Source organism: Brachyhypopomus gauderio, unplaced genomic scaffold (assembly GCF_052324685.1).
Source record: "Brachyhypopomus gauderio isolate BG-103 unplaced genomic scaffold, BGAUD_0.2 sc140, whole genome shotgun sequence".
Classification (NCBI taxonomy): domain Eukaryota; kingdom Metazoa; phylum Chordata; class Actinopteri; order Gymnotiformes; family Hypopomidae; genus Brachyhypopomus; species Brachyhypopomus gauderio.
Window position 1 is genome coordinate 456,383 of NW_027506961.1, and position 23,707 is coordinate 480,089.

At 44.5% G+C, this 23,707-nt stretch overlaps 1 protein-coding gene and 1 long non-coding RNA gene across 3 annotated transcripts in view; one reads left to right on the forward strand and one right to left on the reverse strand.

Moving 5' to 3' along the window:
* Window positions 1-23,707, reverse strand: part of shroom3 (shroom family member 3) — a 39,423-nt gene that overhangs the window by 10,321 nt on the left and 5,395 nt on the right. The window contains exons 2-4 of one of the 2 annotated variants that reach the window (XM_076994367.1): window positions 20,851-20,958; window positions 5,421-5,555; window positions 780-3,741 (exon numbers count right to left, since the gene is read on the reverse strand). In XM_076994367.1, the coding sequence (XP_076850482.1) occupies window positions 780-3,741; window positions 5,421-5,479 (3,021 nt within the window). In that variant the 5' untranslated portion in view covers window positions 5,480-5,555; window positions 20,851-20,958. Of the gene's footprint in view, window positions 1-779; window positions 3,742-5,420; window positions 5,556-9,629; window positions 10,191-20,850; window positions 20,959-23,707 lie in introns of those variants that run through there. The other variant, XM_076994366.1, reaches the window with a different exon arrangement.
* Window positions 6,462-7,185, forward strand: LOC143500295 (uncharacterized). Its single transcript, XR_013126739.1, has 2 exons — window positions 6,462-6,607; window positions 6,907-7,185. It is a non-coding gene; the product is annotated as an uncharacterized LOC143500295 (long non-coding RNA).

Below are 23,707 nucleotides of genomic sequence, written 5' to 3' on the forward strand. Positions count from 1 at the left end.
AATTCACAACGTTTAGGAAAATGCATGTTCACGAAATATTCGAAACATCTTGAGAAATGAATAACCCCTTAAAAAACCATAACCAAGCACATTTCCAAGCACATCTTAAACCCAGCCTTAGAGTTTCAACAGCAAACACACCCCAGACACTTACTGGCAGATGTAAAGTAAGAACCTTTTAGTTATTAAATTCTTTACACTTGAGCACAGCTTTGAATGCTTTTAATGCAGAATGACTGAGACTTGTGAGCCTGCTCTCCAGCTGTAGCTCAAGACGTGAGCAGGGTGGGGGACATTTTCTGGGGATTTTATGAGTGGGGTTTGTCATGACTCCTAAGAGACTGGCTTGGTTCGCAAGTCTTGTAAACCTAATCCCCACCCCAGGATGCTGTGTTTTCTCTTTTGTTTTTGAGGTGCAGTAGGATATGTACAGTATTATGGCTACACAAGAATGAGCACAGCCACTACCGTTTAACCTTGAAAATATAATGAACTGTCACTAGAAGTAGTACTTTTTATTAAAGCCCTTAGGGAAATTCCTCTGTGAATTTCACCCGTTCTGAGTGAATACAGTTACAACAGCACACTTGGGGCAGTGAGGACATACATAGCCAATGCAGTGGACAGTCACCTGCTGCAGCACCCAGGGAACAGTTAGGGGTCTGGTGCCTTGCTCACTTTAGGGTTGGCTACCGCTGCTTATGGGATTCGAACCACCAAGCCTTTTGGGCCCAAATCCAAATGTTTGTACTATGCTAATGGAAAAACAAGCACATTACCTGATCGTAGTTCTCCACAACTGGGGAGGATCGTGATCTGAAGTGCTGTGAAACTGGACGTTCTTCCTTGCGGTCCAGGAGGTCCTCTGCAGAAGCTGACCTGCCCGAACACCTGGTTGGGATACCCCTTTCAAAAAAAGCATTTACGCTTTGAGACACAGGGTCAGTGCAGAAGCCTTCCAGGGCTGTGGCCTGAACTGGGAAAGGCGTCTTTTCTGGTTTATGAGGCTCTGTGGTCTGAGCATGTGGCCTATAGGCAGGGTGGTATATTTCAGGTTGAGGCTGAGCTTGGGTGCCCCTGTTGGGGTAATAGGAGCGCAGTTTGCTGGCTGTGAGGGTTGAGGGCTGGAGGTTAATTGCAGAGATGCTCTCTCGCCCTGGTTCCTGAAGAGAACACAGACTGGGGGAGGATATAAGGCTAAGAGTGTCAGTGGAGGAAGAGGAGGTTGACTGCACATAAGCACTAAGAGGTCGATGTGGACGTCCGTCCATCCGCCGGCCAGTCTTGCGCTCCACATACTCGGCCAGAGCATCCTGCTGCATCTGCTTCAGGTCAGGTCTTGAGGTGGCTGGTTTAGGACCTGTGCTACGAGTAGCCGCCATTTCAAACATCCGGCATCGATCTGCAACGCTCGTCTCAGGAAACAAAAACTGCGGTGCCTTTCTCTGAAAAGGGCCAGAGTCTTGATCAGAAACCCCAACCTCATGCATGTTTTCTGGCTCTGAATAGGACAGTTTCTTTTGTTCCATGGTCAGTCTTTTGCGTCCACATATCCTCATGGCTGCTGGCCCTACTGGAGGGACACTGGGGAGCTCTGGAGTAACAGTTATATCTGCTACATCAACAGGGACAACGTGTCGTTCTTTAGGAGTGTGTGGAGAAACTGTGGGTTTGGGGCTTGTCTTGGGTCCTTTCCTTTCCAGAGACATGTGCTTGACAGGCACAGGAGGAGGATTGACGTTCAAGTCTCGTCTTCGGAATGAAGTGGATCTTAGAACCTTTGACTGAGCATCCTTAATGCTGTCCCTGTATGCCCTATTAAAGGACGTGTCCTGAACTGTGCACAAGACATTCTGAACATCATCTTTCCATGGGACGTCTCTGCCATTTTCCTCACCAAGTTGAAAAGTGCTCTTGCTCCTCTGAAGGTCATGTGGCTTCCTGTGTTGGTCAGTGCTTCCATATCTGGGTGCTTCTAAACTTCCTTCATGGCTCGCCATTACGGAGGTACTCCAGCTTCTCTCTTGAGGAAAAGAGTTGTGTAGATCTTCCAGACCACAGGGGGGGCGAGTTGAACGTGGACGAGTTGAACTGGAGCTGTAACTGGAGAGGCTGCTGTGACTGCGTGGTTTGGTTTGATGTCTCTCAAAGTGACTGACCTTCTCTAGCACGGACATGCTACGTTCACTCTGGAAGCTGCACTGACTAGCAGTGCTTTGAGGGCTAGCACATCTCTGGACCTCTGCTAGTGCATTCTCCAGTCGAGTGAGTGGGTGATCCAGATCTTGGTCGTTCTGTTGGTAGGGAGTGGAGTCACTGTTAAACATTTCTGCAGAGCTGATTCTCTGATCGCTTGCTTGGGCTTGGGCTGTGTTGCCTCTGTAAGGTTGCGAAACCTGTCCCTGTGTAACAGGTGTGTGAACTGACTGAAGATGGACATTCTGTTCTGGACATTTGCTTAGCTCTTCATCTCTTGGCTGTCTGTATGTCTCCATAATGTCCATACCATGTGTGTATTTAGGCCTGTCCCCCCTTGGCTGAACAGGCGTGAAAGGGTCCCTCCTTTCCTGTCCCAAGGATGGTGCTGGGGACATGTACCCCTGTGGTTGCAAATGGGACCTGTAAAAACCACAGCTGGGTTGTGGCTCATCTTCCACCTGTTTGGACTGTCTGGGTTGTGCAGGAGAATGGGGTTGGACACTGCTGGAGTAGGATGCGATGCTTTGGTATCCATTTTCTACTGCTGCCCTGACTCCAGTTTCTGATACCCCATTGGAGTCCTTTTTAGGTACTTGTTTGCTCTCCTTGGCAAGTGCAGGGTACACAGTACTGGAGTTGGGGTTATTAGTAGGTATCTGTGCAAAATGCGGCTCCGGTTGTGGGACAGCGTAGACGCCAGCTGGCAGTATGGATCTTCCAGACTGCGAGGCAGACGGAAAGCTCTGTTTGGGCTTAACTGTGGGGCTACTCTCTGGACTTTTTTCAATTACAGTGTGAAGCTGACCCTCCGCACCAAAGCACGACTTGCCTGATGCCACCGAGCCACTGGAGTGATGCCAGGAGCCTTTGTGAAGGGCCCGTAAAGACCGAGCCTGCTCAAGACTGGACCACGAGTTGGGCCGCTCGTGGTTCCGGATGGCTGCGTAGCTGTCACTGCGCAAGGGAGGTGCTGGTGCCCCTTTAAGATTTTCATAGGAGTTGTGGTTGTGCGTTTGGCTCCATACTGGCCCCACACTGTGGCGGTGAGATGTGGAGGTGCCCACACCGCTGCCGCCACTGGCACGATGGCAAACCCCACCCTGAGAGCTCCCACTTCTGGATGGTGCCCTGCTGTCGCTGGTCCTTAGCACCGCTGCAGAAGAGACCTCATGCTCTTCAGACACACCCTGTTGGGGATCATAGATGGTGCGGACGTAGCGGATGTCTGCTTGCTGCATGCCCTCTGCAATTCTGTGTTGGGGAACACTCTCCATTGAATATGACCGCTCCTTACTGAACGAGGGTGCAGCCGCAAGGTACTCTGGGATACTGGAGCTGGTGGAGAAGGAACTGTATGCAGAATCACGCTTGCTGTGCAGGTGATCGATGCTGTTGGAGGATTTGGAGGCCGAGAGCTGGTGGCAGGAACTATAGGTTGGGTGAGTGTGATCTAGACTTTCCATGCTGCCTCGCGAACTGTACTGGTCTGGACTTTTCCTCAGTGATCCTGCATCATAGCCTGACAGGTCTGTGGTGGAGGCACTATGTGAAACAAACAATAGCAGTATGTTTAGTAAGTGAATTAGCATGGCAGTAATATAAGTTATGCATTACAGAAGAGTAAGGGATGTTGCACTGTATGTTTCATTCTTTCTGGACTGATGCAACTTCACAGACAACTTGACATAGGTGCAGATGATCTTAAGTCACATTAATGGTTGTAAAAAAAAAAGAAAAGCTAAATGGAGTACATTAGCCCATGTTACTGGGACATTCTGACCAGGATGCATTAGCCCATGTTACTGGGACGTTCTGACCAGGATGCATTAGCCCATGTTACTGGGACGTTCTGACCAGGATCCATTAGCCCATGTTACTGGGACGTTCTGACCAGGATGCATTAGCCCATGTTACTGGGAGGTTCTGACCAGGATGCATTAGCCCATGTTACTGGGACGTTCTGAACAGGGTATATTATCCCATGTTACTGGGACATTCTGACTGGAGTGCATTATCCCATTTATTGGGACGATCTTGTAAATTGACAGCAATCTTCTTGGGATAAATGGACAGCACTGTTCTTTGTGTGCATTGCGGCTCTTGATCAAATGAATGATAGTTATGGACTTGGATCGCCATCAAAGACGGTAATTGGGTCCCTGTTTAGGGATAATAAAATTGCATATCTTTAAAACAAGGTGGTATTATTTTCACTCTTTGTGTGTTATCTTTATGGCTTAGCAAAACATTCTTTTGAGGATTAAACATTACATCTGAACTATGGACAAAGCCTAATTCCAATAAATGTCTGAGATGTTTGAGCCATTACAATGGATGTTTGGTACTGATCACACACTTCAGTCTCTTCCTTCATCTACTGTCTTCTAACCTTTCCACCTTGATTTCTCAGTCTGCCAGGACGGCCAGCAGGCAGTGTGTCTCCCTTTTGAGAGTTTGTTGAATGAAGGTCGGAATTTGCATGACTGTGTGTGTGAGTGTGTGTGTGTGTGTGTGTGTGTGTGCGTGTGTCGAGGAAAGTGATCCCATGGGGTTGTAGTGGCGACTGCCTTGGTATGGGGTGAGTTAGCTGGCACCACCGTGCTGGTATTTCGACTGGCATAATTAAGATGATGTCACTGACCCTGCACTGTGCACAATGGCTCTGCCCTCAGCCCTCCCCCAGCCCAGTAACAACCAGTTACAACTCCGTCATTAGAAAATGTGCCAGTCTTTCAATGCTTGACCATCAAACAATGACAATCGGGGTTTAGAATTTAGAATCCCTTAGGCATGCCTGTAGCGATGGTTGCCATGGGCGCTTCCAAATTGAAGAGGTGTCATGTGAAGGAATGTTCCTGCAGCAGAGTACGTTTCTCCAATCCCCATGACAAATGAAATAAAATAAAGCTTTTTACATATTAAAACTAAATAATGTTGATGGATCGTGGTTATACTGAGTCTTACGAGGAATATTAAAGTAATTTAGCCTAAAAGAGGTCTTCTCATTGAGCTGCTGCTAGGCTGGATGGTTCGGCTTTCAATACTGTTATACTGTTCGTGTCATTTCAGTTTCTATTGTCATGTTTTCTCATGATGAGATTCCAGGTTTTATAGGTCAGACGGAATGAAGCATATATGCTCAGACATAAAGAGCCTTAACCTGGAGGAGTAGCTCTGGTGTGATGGGTATTGGTGGACTAGCATTGGTAGATGGCTCTAACCTGGAGTGGTAGCTCTGGTGCCAGGGAGCCCCCACGGCACCCTGGGATATCTGCATCATGCTGTCAGGGTCCAGAGGGCCCTCCCCCAGCTTAGTGGAGTGCCAGGAGTGGGGACGTGCCCCGGGCTCACTGCGCCTGAAAGAGAGAGAGAGAGAGATAGATGGACAGATAGACAGGCATACAGACAGACAGATAGGTACAGCTGCTAATGCACTGAGCAGACAGGAAACAGCTATAGATAAAGAACATTCAAGAATATGGATCATTCATACAAATTCTCTCATGTGCATACACAGACATAACCCATAACCAATGTCTTAACACTGATATTTCTCAAATGTAACCCTGGTCCCGCTGTTGCCCTTTCAGACCTAACTTGTCTTCTTAATGCAGCAAACAACAGCAAAAACCAAGTAATAAGCAGACAGAGTCTGGATAAAGAGACACTCATGGATAACATACAGGCCCAAGGAATGCAAATTTAAACACTTCAGGTCAAATTGTACAGAACTTTTTAGGCCACTGGGGACATGTCCAAATAATCTTTCACTAATGGCGCATTTCCACTAGGGCCTGCTTGGCGCGGTACGGTACGGTTCGCGACGGTTTGTGAGTGTTTCCATTAGTACCAGTACCCTCTGAGCCGGCCCCTTCGGGTACTATTTTCGTACCGACTCGCTCGAGGTTCTAACCGTTCCGAAGCGGTACAGTTCTGTGACGTGGAGGAACAGCATGACACTGATTGGCCAGGGAGTGTCGTCACAGGTTGCGTCAGGAGAGCGACTCCTCCGCTATGCTATGGACTCCTCAGCCATTTTTAAAACCCAAGGAGCGAAGTCTGTTCCCTGGTCAAACGCCGAGGTACAAACCTTTCTGTTAATAATCAGCGATCAAAAAATCCAGGGCGAACTGGACGGGGCCACTATAAATGTAAAGGTTTTTAGCGAGGTTTCCGCGCTAATGGCCACTCATGGCTACCAGCGGTCCGTTCAGCAGTGCCGGTCGGTCCAAGCTAAAAAAGCTTAACGCGATTATCGGGCGGTGAAGGACCATAACGGACACAGCGGAGCAAACCGCAAAGACTGGAAATGGTTCCAGCAAATGGATGTCATATACGGTCACCGGCCAGCCAGTAACGGAAGAGAAAACGTGCTGGACATTGTCGGTGCTGGAGGCCACGGAGAATGGTGAGTGTATTGTGATTTCACAGTTTTACTACTAGGCTCGTAAAAGATGTAATATGAACGTAATATGAACGCATCTATTGTAAACGCAGGAATTTAGAGCTGTGTTTGTAGTTAATGTTACCACCACAGTCACTACTGTACAATAGCTAGCTCTTAGCCTTGCTAGTTGCTAGTTAGCTGTAGCCATAAACACAGCATGAGCAGCGATGACGTGCTACACATTTTGTGCAGTTACGCTATATTGTTGTTGCTTTCACGGGAATACTTGTGTTTAATATTTGTTATTTTTTACGTTCAAGATTCCCCTTCCACTGACGAGGCGAGCGGAGTTGGCGGAAAATGTTTCCTTCAACCGGGCTTTCCTCGGGGTGCTTGGCGAACTTGTGAACACCATGCGAGACAGACGCCAGTAAAAGCACACAAAATGTTGCTTGTAGTACTATAAATATTTATTTCATATAAAGCTATACGTATATATTTGCTTTTTGCACTTTTTTAAAACTATAACTATATTATTTACATATGTTGTACTTTAAATATCTATATTTCATAATAAAGTTTGATTTCATTTGATTGTATGACTGATGCTTTTTATGCAGGGTGTGTTCAGCCTGTTTGAGTAATACCAAATTATTATCAATAATTAGAGCAATCACATACAATAATGAAGATAAAGATAAATAAGATACAATAATGCTATGTGTTAAGGGGCGTCGACCGGTGTTGTGGTCGTATACAAATGATGTCACGACACTACAACCCGCGCGCCAACAGCGACTCCACCCACATTGGGGTGGTTCACCATTGTAATGGAAACACAACGCGACCGTACCGTTCCGTTGCGAATCGACCCGTACCGAACCGTACCGCGCCAAGCAGGCCCTAGTGGAAATGCGCCATAAGTGTAAGAGAATCTCTATCAGAGCCAGATCAGATAAACACCTCCAAATAAACACTTCCTGCTCTAGGACATCACAGAGTGGCTTCAAACACACAGATAACTGTGTGTCATCTGCTGCTCAACTGTTTGGAATGAATCTGATTTAAAAAGTTTTTTTTGCAAAAAAATTTTTAAATTTTTTTATTTTTTTAAATAAATTTAGAATTGAAGTGTAATACAACCATTATAAAGTCAAAATGTGAAGCTTTACAATCTGGAAGTACAGAAGAATGAAGTATATATATGAATCAATCTAGAAGTACAGAAGAATGAAGTATATATATGAATCAATCTAGAAGTACAGAAGAATGAAGTATATATATGAATCAATCTGGAAGTACAGAAGAATGAAGTATATATATGAATCAATCTGGAAGTACAGAAGAATGAAGTATATATATGAATCAATCTAGAAGTACAGAAGAATGAAGTATATATATGAATCAATCTAGAAGTACAGAAGAATGAAGTATATATATGAATCAAACTAGAAGTACAGAAGAATGAAGTATATATATGAATCAAACTCTCAGCCAGCATCCGAACTCATTCAGAAGATTGTCACTGCATCATCAACATGTTTGGTTAGAAATGTAACGTGCATGTTAAATGAGCACAGCGGATTTGAATGCAGAATCAACACTCAAACGTAATGCTGGTGATAGTCTTTTTTTCAACGTCCATTAATGTGCCTCATTTTCAAAGTTAAGTAAACTGATATTTGATATTTGACTGAAATGCCAACACAATCAAAAACTAACTAACCTAATCAGTAGTCGTTATTCACCTTGATGTACAGAACACTACAAGAGCAGAAAGTAAAGTACTGAAACGATTCAGCACACTCCATGATAAACAATATGTTATGGCCAACAGTCACCAGACTTTTATCAGACTTCTATCCATTGTTGCTTAATACACACACACGCACACTTGTGGACAAACATCCCAGATATGCCAGTCCTGATCCCACACTGTACTGTAGCCAGCATTAAGACCTACTGACCAGTGGGCCGTATAATGAATGTATGGTATTGTAGAACCCCTCTACAGAAACCAATCAAGATTCTTCAACCACCACATCAAATCTGATACAGACTACTGTGAACATCCAGATGATGAATAATTCCATGACACTAGCTGATAATGATAATATTATAGATCAGTAGTCAGGTTGAGCCAGGAACTTCATTCTATTGTTTGCTCAGTATCCACAATGCTGTGTATGACAGCCATCTGCTCATCAGAGGTCTATCAGCGAAAGTTCCATAAAACAGGGCTGGATATTACGTCTGACTTAGAAGAATGAGCAAAAATATTACCCAGCGTATATTCTAAATAAGCAGAAAACAAATCTAAGGCCCAAAGACGAATCTGACTGAACACACAGCACTTAAAACTGGGTATGTAAACAGGAAATGGCGTTGTCTAGAACCCAGGAGGAACAAAACATCTCATTATCTCATCATGGGAGGATCATTACTTCACATATCTCACATACTTGCTATACCAAGCAATCTACCCACAGTTTATCTGTAAAGCTTTTAACAATTTTTACAAAAGCTTCTCAACAAAAACCACTTGGTATGTGGTTTGTGAACACCACCCCTGCTGAAATGATATCCATTCAATTGTTAAACCCAACCTTGTACCACACCAGAGTAGCAACACATCCTTTAATATGTTTGGTTTATTAATCTCACTCATTAACACTTAAGATGCAACTGTAATTTACATAATTACCTATCTTTTAATTACCAAATTATCTATCTATTTTTAAATTCCCTACTAACCTATCTAATTGTGAATTATTTAATCGGATAGCTTGTGCTCCTATGTAAATAAATATCTGTCTGTAGAGTATTGGTCCCTCTGTAAACCAAAACTTGTACTGGTTACATTCACACTTCATAAATCAGCAAAACAGCCATTGTCCTTAATCTGACTTGTCAGACCAAACACCTGAATAAAAATAACCTGGAACACCAAGTTCCACGAGACGGTTGCCTGGTTACACACAGCATCACACACCATATACCTAGTGAGTGCCACTGTCTTGCCAGTCACTCTGGTGGGTTTTACCTGGAGGTGAACCTGAGCACTTTGGAGAGGAGGCCAGTGGCTAGACTGTTGACACTGGCCTCGGACGGCGACTTGCACAGAGCCCCATCAGATCTACCGAGTTCGGACCTCTTCTGCTTCCTGCGAAGCTTCCTGCGGTAAAACGCACCCAACAGCTCCATCGTGTCCTTCCTCGCTGGACGCTTGGGCTCGAGTGGCTCACGGCGAGCCGGGCCCAGTGGGTTAGTGCCAGGGAGGTGCAAGCGGTCGTTAAAAAAGTGCAATTAAGCCTCATTATGACTCACACGATAAAAGCTGTAAAATAAACATCCTGCCTTGGACAAACTAGCGATGAGAACAGATGGAGAGGAAGAGAGAGAGAGAGAGAGAGAGAGAGAGAGAGAGAGAGAGAGAGAGAGAGAGACAGATAGAAGTGGAGAAAGAAAGAGAGAGAGAGAGAGAGATGAATGGGTAAAATAAGTTTAATGAAACAGAGTGAGAAGAGGAATGAGAAGAAAGGTTAAGCCAAACCTGTCAGAGACACACTGGTGCAGTGTTGTGCTGGGATTAGCGTGCTGGGAGCAAACACATGACAGCATGCGCACACAGAGCCACACAATGACAACTCTGTTTTCATATTTGTTTCCTCTATCTTCTTCTATTTCTCCCAAATTTGTCAAGGTAGGACCCCGGTGTGGCTTAAAACAGGCGCATCAACACCTGAACGCCGTTGTTAGGGGTTCACGGGGCACAAAAGCCGTTCAACACAAGCTTTAAGTTTCCCTTGTCTCAGTAACGGGACTCAGACCCAGAGTCAGAGTTAGGTGTAGTTAAGAGGTATCCTCACTTGCTTGTTGATTTAAGGAATGAGGCTGGCACAAAGTGATGACAAAGGCTTTCACACACCCCTGTGTAGAGTGGCATTCAGGGTGAAATCAGGGACAGAGGGGCTTCACAAAGCCACCACACATTACTGTCACCTCTCTTTCAGCTTGGGCACTATAGCGACGGATTTCCACGCCGTTCCGTGGTGTGTCTCCTGGGAGACTCTAGGATTTTCTGCTCGGACACATGGACCCTCCTAACGTAAGCTGAGCCCCAGGAATGCAGCAGATCGGACACGCGTGCACACACACACGTGAGCACAAACACACACACACACACACACACACACACACACACACACACACACACACACACACACACACACACACACACACACACACACACACACACACACACACACTATTCCAAAAACATTCCCCTCAATCATACCCACTCAGAAACACCACACCCTTCCTTTCCTTGTGTGTGGACGTCTCAGTCTCTCTCTCCTCACTGTCTCTTCTCCCTGCCTCTCTCTCTGTCATCCATGTATCTCAGCCTGTGCCTCTGTCTGAATCTCTCACTCACATCCCCCATCATCCTCTGCTTCCTCTGTGGCTTCCTGGTGGAGTCAGATTCCAGCAGGGTGTGTCTGGGCGCAAAAACCTTATCTGACCCTGGGGAGCGCTGCTCACAAATCTGTTGGATCTGAGGAAACCGAAACTTTAGAGGGGATTTGATGGAGGATGGAGAGCAGAGAGAGGAGAGGGTGAGGACTGATGTTCTCACACTCGTTCACACACCCTCTGCCTGATCGAGAGACTTGTTCGGCATATCCGCGGTCGCTACCAGCAAGCAGTACAGCAACGTTCTTTTTTTTTTTTTTTACAAGAGAACGTCACTAACTTGAATACCAATCCAAAACTCTGAAAAGTCTTGGCCTTTCTCCATCCAACAATCTCTTGGACACGTACCAGTGTGGTCACAATACCGGGCATCCCAACAAAAAATGCAGCTCTCTGCACATCCTGAGAGAAACCTGTCGCATCAGGTCTCGCTCTGCAAGATCCCTCAGCTGCATTTGACAGCATCAATCAACAATTTCCCCACTTTCCAACTCGAGCCACTTTTAACAATTCATAACTTGTTCCTCATGGGTCAGCTCTTGGCTCACATGTATTAATAGTGAGTGATCATGGACTCGTTTACATTCATTTTCTTATCAGGCTTTATTGATGACACTATGTCATACAAAAGATTGCTAACTGTTCTGGGATGAAAATCCATCACTACATCCAAATAAGAGAGATATTATCTGTATACAGTGGTGCTTGAAAGTTTGTGAACTAGAAATCTATTCTCTGGACAGATGACTCCAAAGTTGAATTATTTGGCCACAATCACAGGCACCATGTTCGGAGAAAAACCAACACTTAATATAAAGAGAAGAACTTCACTTCTTCAAACGTGAAGAATGCTGGTGGAAATATGAAGGTCGACTCCATATTATCCATGGAACCATCAAATCCCAGAGGCCTATCAGCAACTTCTTGATCAGGATCTTCTGTCATCAATCAGGGAGTTGAAGCTGGGATGGAAATGGATTATGCAACAAGACAATGACCCAAAGCATTCCTGCAAAACTACCTGTCACGTCCAGCTCCTCCCTCCTCCCTGGAACAGGAACATGAAACAGGTAGATCTATAACCAGAGAACACGAGAGATAGGAAAACCAGGGAGGACTCGCATACAATGACCGACACAGAGGGGATGATATACACTGAAACAGAGGAGTGAAAACGAGACACAGGTGTGAGTACTGAAGACAGGGGAGTGACAGACAGAAGGGAAACCATGGAAACGGGGAAAACTAGGCGGGACCAGGGAGGAGGAAGGAACTGGATGTGACACTACCAAGGAACGGCTTAAGATAAATATTTGCACTTTGGATTGGCCGAGTCAAAGTCTGGACCTCAATACCATAGAAATGCTGTGGCAAAATCAGCAGCAGGCGATACATGCCAGAGGGCTCTCCTATCTCTCTCAACTGGCAAAGTTCTGCAAGGAGGAGTGGGCAAAAATATTTAAATTATACAAAAAAAAAAACCTTTAGAAAACAATGACCATGTTTGGTACACAAACTTTCAAGCAGCACTGTATGTACCATCATCTATTACCATTCACACCCTCACGGTACATCCCGACACAATTTGTCACCTGACAGCTCATAAAAGATGGAATGTTGGGTATGAAAGTTCAGTTCAAGAACTGCTTCAGGGACCCGGTTCGTACAAGCTGAGAAAAACCCTTGGCATAGTTGTGGATAGTTGCTAATATAACAAAGCATGCTACACACACACACACACACACACACACACACACACACACATTATATATATATATATATATATATATATATATATATATATATATATATATATATATATATATATATATATATATATATATTAGGGGTGGGACTTTAATGCATTAATTTAGATTAATTAATTACAGAAAAAATAACTAAATAAAAAATTTAATTGCACTTTTGCACCATAGAACATCTCTAAGTGCACGAGTTCCAGGCATATAGATTATATCGATGCACAATAAGATGAGCATGATGGAAATGACTGAAGAGGCTACGCTGGTCAATGGGAAATTTAAATGCAAGGAACTTCCAGATGGAAGTACAAACAAAAATAGTGTTATTAGCACTTTATGTAGGAAGGAGTTCGCTTATCACAGGAGCACTTCGTTACCACCTCAACGCAAAACATGTTGGGGCTAACGCGCAGGTCAGTAATGATAACTTAGCTGATAAATGTGATAGTAGTCCTAGTATGAGCAAACGAGCAAAGTGTCGCCAGTCAACACTCGACCACATGTCAGGGTTTACATTCAGAAACAAAATGTCAAGTCCACATCAGACAAACTGACCAATTCACTGGCAAGATGGACTGCTGTGGTCGAAGATAAAGGGCTGTGTTTTTTGCGCTCATCTATTGGTCTGTGTAGTAGACTGGTGGGAAGAAACGCGATTAAAATGTGATTAATTAATTACAAAACTTCCAATTAATTAATTAATTGTTTTTTAAATCAAGTTCCACCCCTAATATATATACATATATTTACATACTCACTGGGCACTTTATTAGGTACACCGGGTTGGACCCCCTTTTGCTAGTACCGGGTTGGACCCCCTTTTGCTAGTACCGGGTTGGACCCCCTTTTGCCTTCAGAACTGCCTTCATACTTCGTACTACTGGCATAGATTTAACAAAGTACTGGGAACATTCCTCAGAGAGTCTGGTCCATATTGACATGATAGCATCATGCAGTTGCTGCAGATTTGTCGGCTGCACATCCATGATGTGAATCTCCCGTTCCACCACATCCCAAAGGTGCTCTATTGGATTGAGATCTGCTGACTGTGGAGGCCATTCGAGTACAGTGAACTCATTGTCGCGTTCAAGACACCAGTCTGAGATGATTTGTGTTGTATGACATGGTGTGTTATCCTGCTGGAAGTAGCCATCAGAAGATGGGTACACTGTGGTCATAAAGGGATGGACATGGTCAGCAACAATACTCGGGTAGACTGTGGCGTTGACACGATGCTCAATTGGTACTAATGGGCTCAAAGTATGCCAGGAAAATATCCCCCACACCATTGTACCACCACCACCAGCCTGAACTGTTGATACAAGGCAGGATGGATCCATGCTTTCATATTGTTCATGCCAAATTCTGTCCCTAACATCTGAATGTCATAGCAGAAATCGAGACTCATCAGATCAGGCAACGTTTTTCCAATCTTCTATTGTCCAATTTTGGTAAACCTGTGCTAATTGTAGCCACAGTTTCCTGTTCTTAGCTGACAGGAGTGGCACCCGGTGTGGTCTTCTGCTGCTGTAGCCCATCCACCTCAAGGTTTGATGTGTTGTTCAGATATACTCTTCTGCATGCCTCGGTTGAGTTACTGTTGCCATTGTATCAGCTCAAACCAGTCTGGTCATTCTGACCTCTGGCATCAACAAGGCATTTGCATCCACAGAATTGCCCCTCACTGGATATTTTCTCTTTTTCGGACCATTCTCTGTAAATCCTAGAGATGGTTGTGTGTGAAAACCCCACTAGATCAGCAATTTCTGAAATATTCCGTCTGGCACCAACAACCATGCCACGTTCAAAGTCACTTAAATCATCTTTCTTCTCCTTTCTGATGCTCGGTTTGAAATGCAGCAGATTGTCTTGGCCATCATAAATGCATTGAGTCCATATGATTGGCCAATTCGACATTTGCGCTAATGAGCAATTGGACAGATGTATATGGTACTGTGTATATATATATATATATATATATATATATATATATATATATATATATATGGTAAAGCTTGGCCAACAGATGTTATGTTTTTTTCTTTTTTTCTTTTTTATATTTCTATATTCTATATTTTGTTCATTTATCATAGTTTAATTTAAGGTGGAGTAGTCACCAAAGCATTTCACTGCCTGTCGTACTGTGTATGACCATGTATGTGACAAATAAACCTTGATTTGATTTGATTTAATTTGATAAGTGGTCCAGAGGCCCCTAAAGTGGATAACAGAGTCTCCTGTTTCCCAACTCTTGTGCACACTCGTACACATTAAAACAATGCTAGCTCGGGGTGATCCCAGCTAGCATCTGTCACCCGCCTCGGGGCAGTTGTTGGGGCATCATTACTTTACCCAGCATAAAAGGTAATTTTCTGTCGGCTCTCATACCCCTCAGGTATCTGGACCCAACCGATCCACTTCTTGGGTGATCTACAAACATACCACACGACGACATTGTTCACGCAACCCATTCACACGTCGGGCATCGCAACATAACACTCGTAACAAATTAACAGTGTGCACGACAACTATACTTTATTGTCCATTCCTTTATATAAGCATTATTGTCCTTTCCCTGACAATCCCTCCAGATAATGAACCTCGATATTATATTACTGTCCGTAGGTCGGGTGAAACTCCCTATATCATGGTCTTTCTTCATATGCTACACGCTACTCCCATCGCTGAGATCATTCCTCCTGCTCCCTGTGACAGCCAGGCTCACAACTCATCCCCATGCTTGCCAAAACACCACCTGATTTCTAAGGGCGTACTCACACTAGGCTCTGTGATCCGGGCCCGGGCCGAATCATTCGGTTGCCTGCCGAAGCACGGTTCGTTTGGCTAGTGTGAGCGCTCCAACCGTGCCCGGGCCCGGATCAGTTAACCGTGCTCGGGCCCGCTTTGAAGAGGTGGGCCAGGGCACGATTCATGTGGACTCGGGCACGGTTCGCTTCTAGTGTGAGCGCTATCCGTGCCCGGGCCCGCTTGGTGCCTCGTCTGATTGGTTCATTTCGCTGGAACTCAAACATGACATCAGTGATGCGACGCTCACGTTAAACAGTCATAGCGGCAAAGCGATTAGCAGACAATCGTTGTGTTAAATTATCGATAAATCTGTGCTTGCACCGTGTTTCTGCACTCCCAAAACGACTCCAAAAGTACAATAAAAAGAGAATCGTGAACTCCATAGTGTTGTGCGAGCGCGCTTTTTTTCCAAATAAAGCAGCGTTGTGATGACGTAAGCGTGCTCGGGCCGGGTTGATGAAGCCAGTGTGAGTGCAGGCCGGAGGGGGAGTGGGGAGGGGGGATAACCGGGCCCCAGCACGGAACCAGCAAACCGTGCCTAGTGTGAGTACGCCCTCAGACATCATTCAGAGTGACACCCCTCTGCAGCGCCCCACAGTCACACCTTCAGGACACCTGAGATCTTCAGGACACCTGGGATCTTCAGGACCAGTGATGGCTAAGTTACCTTGAGAAAGTAATCCGATTACTGATTACTGATTACTCCTTTTAAAAGTAACTTAGTTACGTTACATATTACTTGATTTTAAAAGTAACTACGTTAGATTACAAGTTACTTTAGTAGTTACATTCAGCAGCAAAATTAATTTTTCCAATACTCACTTTATTGGAAGTGCATTTTTAACAGTAACAATGTATTGAAGCAGGTTCGGTAACCGAGGCAGAAACTGCTTAATCCAAAAACTTTATTTTTTGGATTAAGCAAAAAGGAGGGAAACTTTATTGATAACGCAACCCTGGCGCGCGCAGGCTCCGCCCCCCAGTGTCACTTAAAGGGCAAGACTCGCCGTGAGGAGTAGGAGTCGCTACAGTATCTCCTGACATTACGTTTGTGTAGCTGCGCGGTATTATTTGTAAATTTATTTGTAAACGTAATACAAGCGAACTGGGGTTGGTTTCCCGAAACGTTCGTAGTGCCAAGTACTTCGTAACCTCGTATGAAGCTACGAACGTTTCGGGAAACCCACCCCAGTTCAGTCAGACAGCTTGTGAAACGAAATACCATTACAATTTCAAGCATTTTAAAGTAGGCAACGTTAGTCAAAATTCCAGCACTTTTCAAACGTGGAACACAAAGCAACATTAAAATTCATCAGGTAAATGTTCCTTCCCCTGTTTTTGAGGGGTGTTTCTTTATACTACCACATCGTTACGGGAGGACACAGCAAAGAATGACTTGTAAAACGTGCTCGCGCTCTCACAGGGTCGCGCGCAGCGTGCGGAGTCGAGCGCTACGGTCAGACGCAAAAGTAGAACTGAGCCAAGAAGAAAGCAAAAATTTATATTTTACTAGGGAAAATATAAATAGTAACGCACAGTTATTTGGATAAGTAACTTTAATCTGATTACTGGACTGGAAATAGTAGCGCGTTATATTACTCGTTACCGAAAAAAGTGGTAAGATTAGAGTAATGACACCACTGTTCAGGACACCTGGGATTTTCTGCTTTTGCAGCAGTACATTATTTGCAGATGCTCCTCTGCCAGAATATTTAAGCACATGACCTTGTTGGGAAGTTGCCCTTTGCTAAATGTAAGTAAATCTTACATGAAGTTGGTGCTCGTTTGGTGCTATAGACCTTTGAAATGGGTTTCTTTTTCTTCTGGGTTACATTGGCTAAAATTATGCTAAAATGTTACAATTTCAGGCTAGAAATCTTTTCAGACCTGTTGTTTACTTAGCACTTTGCCTTGAGGGTAACAGACAAATGATTAAATTAGTAAATGCAAATAATACACAAACCAGCTAAAACACATATTCTCTTAATTCTGTTCTTCCTTAACTTGATCATAAATCTGTGAATCCAGTTCAAATTAAATAGTCTAGCATGAAAACTGACTTCCTCAGAATGCCACTGAAACATCATATTCTGTGAAAACAACATTTAGCAGTACACCAGATTACAATCTCTATGAACACAACACAGTACACCAGATAACAATCTCTATGAACACTACCAAAGCACATTTAAATAAACACCCACATTCCTAAGCTGCCCCCCCCCACTCCAATCAAAAATGACCTGGCATATCCTGACAATTAAACATGACCACAAACCCATACCAACTATCAAAGTTATGCTTTTGGTCTTATTAGGAAAACGTGTAGAGATGCGCTATCAAACCATGCCATTGTAACCCGTTCAGAATGGGGGGGTGGGGGGGGTGGGGGGGTAGTGGGCAGATCAACAGTGTGTCCCCTCTCAGACTCCCAGGGAGACTTTGGATCTTTATCTCTGGCCCGTTACGGAGAGATTCTGTCACTGCACTTCTATCCAGATCCCAAAGGAACCACAGCCATAATGGCTTCTCTGACAGACAGCTGGGGAACTTCCCAGCATGGAAACGCACCAGTTTCAGACTCTAACTGTCCTGTGGAGAAAAGGACCCATGATTAATTGGGGTCCCTGTGGAATAATGCATAATCCTTCCTATGAGCTGAAGAAAGTCGGTATGCATGGATTTCAGGAATGTGTGGAAACTGCTGGCCATGAACTGTACATGAACCCCGCATCATTATCCCTAGGGTATTAGTTACCAAACTAAAGGGGAGATCACAAAAGGTAGCAGAAAAAGAGTGAGAGGACACTGGATGCAGAGAGGCAGAGAGAAGAGAGGGAGAGATTGATGAGAGCACAGAGAGGAGAGAGGGATAGAGGGAGAGAGAGAAGACAGGGGAGAAAGAGGACAATTACAGAGAAGATAGAGAGAGAAGGAAAGAGAAGATAGGGAGAGAGAGAGAAGAGAGAGGGGAGGGAGAGAGAGGGGAGAGGTATAGAGATGAGGGAGGGAGAGAGGACAGAGAGAAGAGAGGGAGGGAGCGAAGATAAGAGAGGAGCGGGAGAGAGAGGGGAGAGGGATTGAGAAGAGGGAGGGAGATAAGAGAAGAGAAGAGAGGGATAGAGGGAGAGAGAGAAGATAGGGGAGAAAGAGGGCAATGAGAGAGAAGATAGAAAGAGAGGAGAGGGAGAAGATAGGGAGAGTGGAGAGAGGGAGAGAGAGGAGAGACAGACAGAAAAGAGAGACAGGGAAAAACAACTGTAGAAGGCCCCATGTGTGGTCAGATCTCTGTTGCAGGGGTGTGTGTATTGGTCCGTCCTCCCTCTCTGTCCTCAGAGACCCCAGCTACCCACTTCCTGTCAAAATACCAGACATGCCTATCACCACTTTAGACCATCTCAGTCAAAACCAGACACAAACACACACAATCTGCACTCTCAAGCCCACCCTGATGGTGGTTTAGGTCCAGTAGCTCTGCTTTGACACACAGTGACTGGAGTGATCACTGATCCAGGATCTGGGAGAATCAGGTTGGGTACAGAATGGGCAAGTTCTACCACGAGAGACCACTGATCCAGGATCTGAAAGAATCTGGTTGGTTTGGTAAGGAGTACAGCCATTCTCCCTGAACACTGATCAGTGGAAACCACCAATGGACCTTCTTGAAACTCTAGCACTACTCCAACACTACAACACTACACACTACAGCTTCAGGAGAGCTTGTTCAGCAAGACCAGCACTTCACAGAGAAAGGCAGACATGAAGACGTCCAGGCGGACGCGGAGGACTGACTTGTGTTTCTGTTTTCAAAGCAACAGCCCCAGTGAGAATGGACTTTGTCATGATTAATGCTCTACGTTCCTGTATGTAACAGTAAAGCAAAGAAGTCATCGGGAAACTTTGGGAAAAAATCGGGAAAAATTTAAACAAATTTAAATCACTCTGTAAAACATGTGCTTATTTGGCAGGGTAGGGAATATGGACTTCATTTGAGAGTCCAGAAGAATAAGTATACCATTCATAGGACTTATGACAGAGCACAGATTCCTCCTAGTAATACAAGGAAGTTCATTATAGTTCATTAGTACTGCACATTCTAGTGTCCCCTGATTACACTACGAGGTCCCAGGATCATTCATTCTGTGCTCTACGTCTGTGCGCTACATCAGGACTTCATGACTCTTTTGAAGCATTCTATACCATAACAGCACCAAAGAATACAGAAACAACCATAACTCACAGTTGTCTTCTATATGAGAGATTACAATGTTTTACAGTGGGATTACTATATTGTTAAAACAAGATTAAAAAGTCAATGGTAGCTGCATCTTGAGCTCTTGTGTCCTGTATGTGCGCAGACACACACACACACACACACACACACACACACACACACACACACACACACACACACACACACACACTGCGATAGTGTGTATCTAGTGGAGACGGGCTTTGTGTGTGGGGGTCTGTGCATATCTGTGATGAAACTGCACACTTATAACGACTCACACACACAATCACACACATTCACACATGTTTACACACACATTCAAGGACATTACGTTTTATATTAGAGATGTTTGGCGTAGAGAAGAAGTCTACAGAAGCCCTGCGACTTGGTTCACAGGTTTTCAGGGTAGAAGAAACTCACATTAACCTCAAATAGCGAACAAATATACATATAAATGTTTTTTAAGATCGTAACATAGGTTTTTAAGATCGCAACGTATCTTATGGTCTATTGGAATGAAACAATGCCTTAGCAGACAAACCATTCTAGAAGCCTCTCGGCCCGTTACCATAGCGATGCCCCTGTCCCAAATTCCACTGCTAGCAGCGCAGTGGAATCCAGTTGTTGAAGAATTTCACCATGTGACCTTCCCACCGTCACCTTATTAGGAGGGAAGGGGCTGTACACACACGGCTGTATTTATAGAGCACAGAATGACAAAGTCAGAGAGGAGTGTCACAAAGAGCTCGAGTGGAGGAGAAACTGTGGACACATTTCTGACGAATAAAGGAGGAATTAAAAGTCACCTAAATATGACCGAACTGGACACTGTCAATGTGTCACACCACTTCCTGTGAAACATACAGCGTTTTCTGTTTCCTGTGGTACTATGTCCAAGGTTCTGTTTTTACTGCTGATGTTAGCATCAGCCAAACACATAGACACACACACACACACACACATACACACACACACACACACACACAGACCTTTGTTTGATGCGTAACTGAACTCCTCCGGTGCATCGGCGTGTTCGCTGGCCTGAAGACAGGGTGAGAGTACGGGACTCACTACAGCACAGACCTGCACAGCTCTCCCTACACACACACACACACACACACACACACACACACACACACACACACACGCACACACACACACACACACACACACACACACACACACACACGTACGCACACACGTACGCACACACACACGCACACACACACGCACACACACACGTACGCACACACACACGTACGCACACACACACGCACACACACACACACACACACACACACACACACACACACACACACACACACACACACACACACACACACACAGAGAGAAACATAGGTATAGGATATAATTACACATTCCACACACATTTATTTTAAACATTACTCATCAAATTTAACCAATAAACTTTATGGTCTGTTATAAGAACTAGGGATGGTTCTGATTTTGGCTTTTAATGGTATTATTGTGTTTAGAAATTCAGCATTATATGAAATGGTACAAACTATAAATCTAAAAACCTACGTCTAAAAATGTCCTTACTTGTGTTTTTCCAACCACCAGATAAGTAAGGAAAATCAGGGAAAAACTCGCAATGCCTTAAACTTCCACAAAAACAAACCTTACAAAAAACTTGCAATGCCTTGTTTTGTTTGTTGCCATGGTATTAGGAATTCATTTTCATGAATCCATCCCAGGCCTTCCCACCCTATAAAACTATCTATAATCTATAGTCACCACATAATGTTCCTCCTGTGCCAGGTGAGGGGGAGGGGCTACGCTGGTGTCATGGTGTCTGCTGAAGGAGGTTCAGAAACTGGTAAGATATATGTAAACATGCCCTTACATACTCAGTGAGAACATGTACCAGATATGGATGAGGCAGCAAAACAAAGCTTTTGATTCAAGACGTTGGCCCCACTGAAGATCCCACTAGCCCAAGAACCGTAACTCTGTTTCTGCCCCGTCTCCATCCACTGTCAACACTTTCTGTGCAGACAGCCAGAAAGATGACGGAACCTAAATGAGAACCTTGAGCCACACCCCCCTGTCGATGCCACACCCCCGTCAATGTCTGCCAGTTCCCACAAGAGAAGCTGCTAGACCAGAAGCACCAGTCGCTCACAAACAAACACACACACACACACACGCACACACACACACACACGCACACATATGGAATCCTGTGTTTACTGAAAAACCAAACCAGGGCTCAGGTCATGGACCAGATCCTGTCCGAGTTATTCCAGGTTTAAGAGTTTGTGCAACCACATCACAGCAGCTGACCCATGAGTTTAAGGTGGTGGAGTGTGTTTCTTATCCTGTTACACAAGGATGCGTGTTCTGCTATCTGACTGCGATTTAGGATGATAGGGTGGTTATGGGAAAGTGAGTCCAGTATCTCTAGTGGAGTGTTTCTGTTCAAGGTTTAAAAGGTTAATGGTTCAAAACAATCTGACATCAGAGGATTGGACAGGGTGAAAGAGAGAGAAAAAGAATGAATTTACAACACACAAGCTCTATCTTGAGCTTAAAACTGAAGATACTCACAGACACACACACACACACACACACACACACACACAGAGTCAGACAGACACAAATACACACAGACAGACAGAAGCACAAACGCACACCTGGATACTCCTTCACCTGATGAGGTCCAAGGTGCCATGGGAAAGTCATAAAAGAGGATCATATAAACACTTTATACCAAGTCAGCAATTCCATGTATCTCTCTCTCCTCTTCCTCTGTTTCTCTCTCAGTTAATCAGTTAAGAACCCCCAGCAAGCTGCACACACATGGAATTCTGTGTTTACTGAAAAACCAAACCATGTACCAGATCCTGTCCGAGCTGAGGAAGAGTTTGAGCAACAACAGGACAGTTATAAAATATTAAATCTTTTTCTTTTTTCTCTAAATCTCATTGTGTGAATGTTTGGACTCTGTGGCTCTGTGCGATGTTCTCTGTATGTCACTAGGACACAGATGAATTACTGCTGTACTGTGTTGGGTAAAGTGTGTGTGGTGCTTCATGTGAGTGAGGAGCTGTGGTTGGGATTGAGGCTGGTCTGGGGAACGTCAGTCCTGAAATCAAAGGAAAACCAGCAGATACGCTGAATGCTCCTTTTGAAAAGTCGGTTCCTCTTCTCTGAAGATGTGCAGATCGAGTGTGTGTTTTGTACTGAAAGCAAACACTGCGCTTTTATTTTCTGACCGTACACAAAACTGACACAGGACACAGTGTTAATGTTTTATGCACACATGCATGTGCACACACACACACACACACACACACACACACACACCAAACTTTGAGCAACCACACTAGACCAACATATAGGCTAGCATATAGGGAATAGTGCTGTCTTATTCCTTTCTCTTCCTCCCTCCCTCCCTCCCTCCCTCCCTCTCCCCCTCTCTCTCCCTCTTCAGAAACAGCATGTGAGAAAGACAACAATCTAAAATTAAAAATCACTAAACACACTGCAATAAACCACATTCCTTTCTCTAAAGTGAATTCTTTGCATACCCTCTCACTCACACACACCTACCCTCTCCCTCTCTCTCTCTCTCTGTCTCACTCTCTCTCCTCCTCTATTCCTATTAGTGTTGACTCATGCTGCTTCAGCTCCACAGTGCATCCATGTTGCAGTCATGTTTAAAGCCCACATCAGAGCAAGGGCCACTGATCCTAGACCAGTTTTTGTCAATTTCATAATGAATATGGTTTTCTTGCACAGGACGAGCTGATTACAGATCAGATATCTTATTAGAAGCTGGCTAAATAAGTGGTCAGGATAGTTAATAGTCTGAATCAGTTG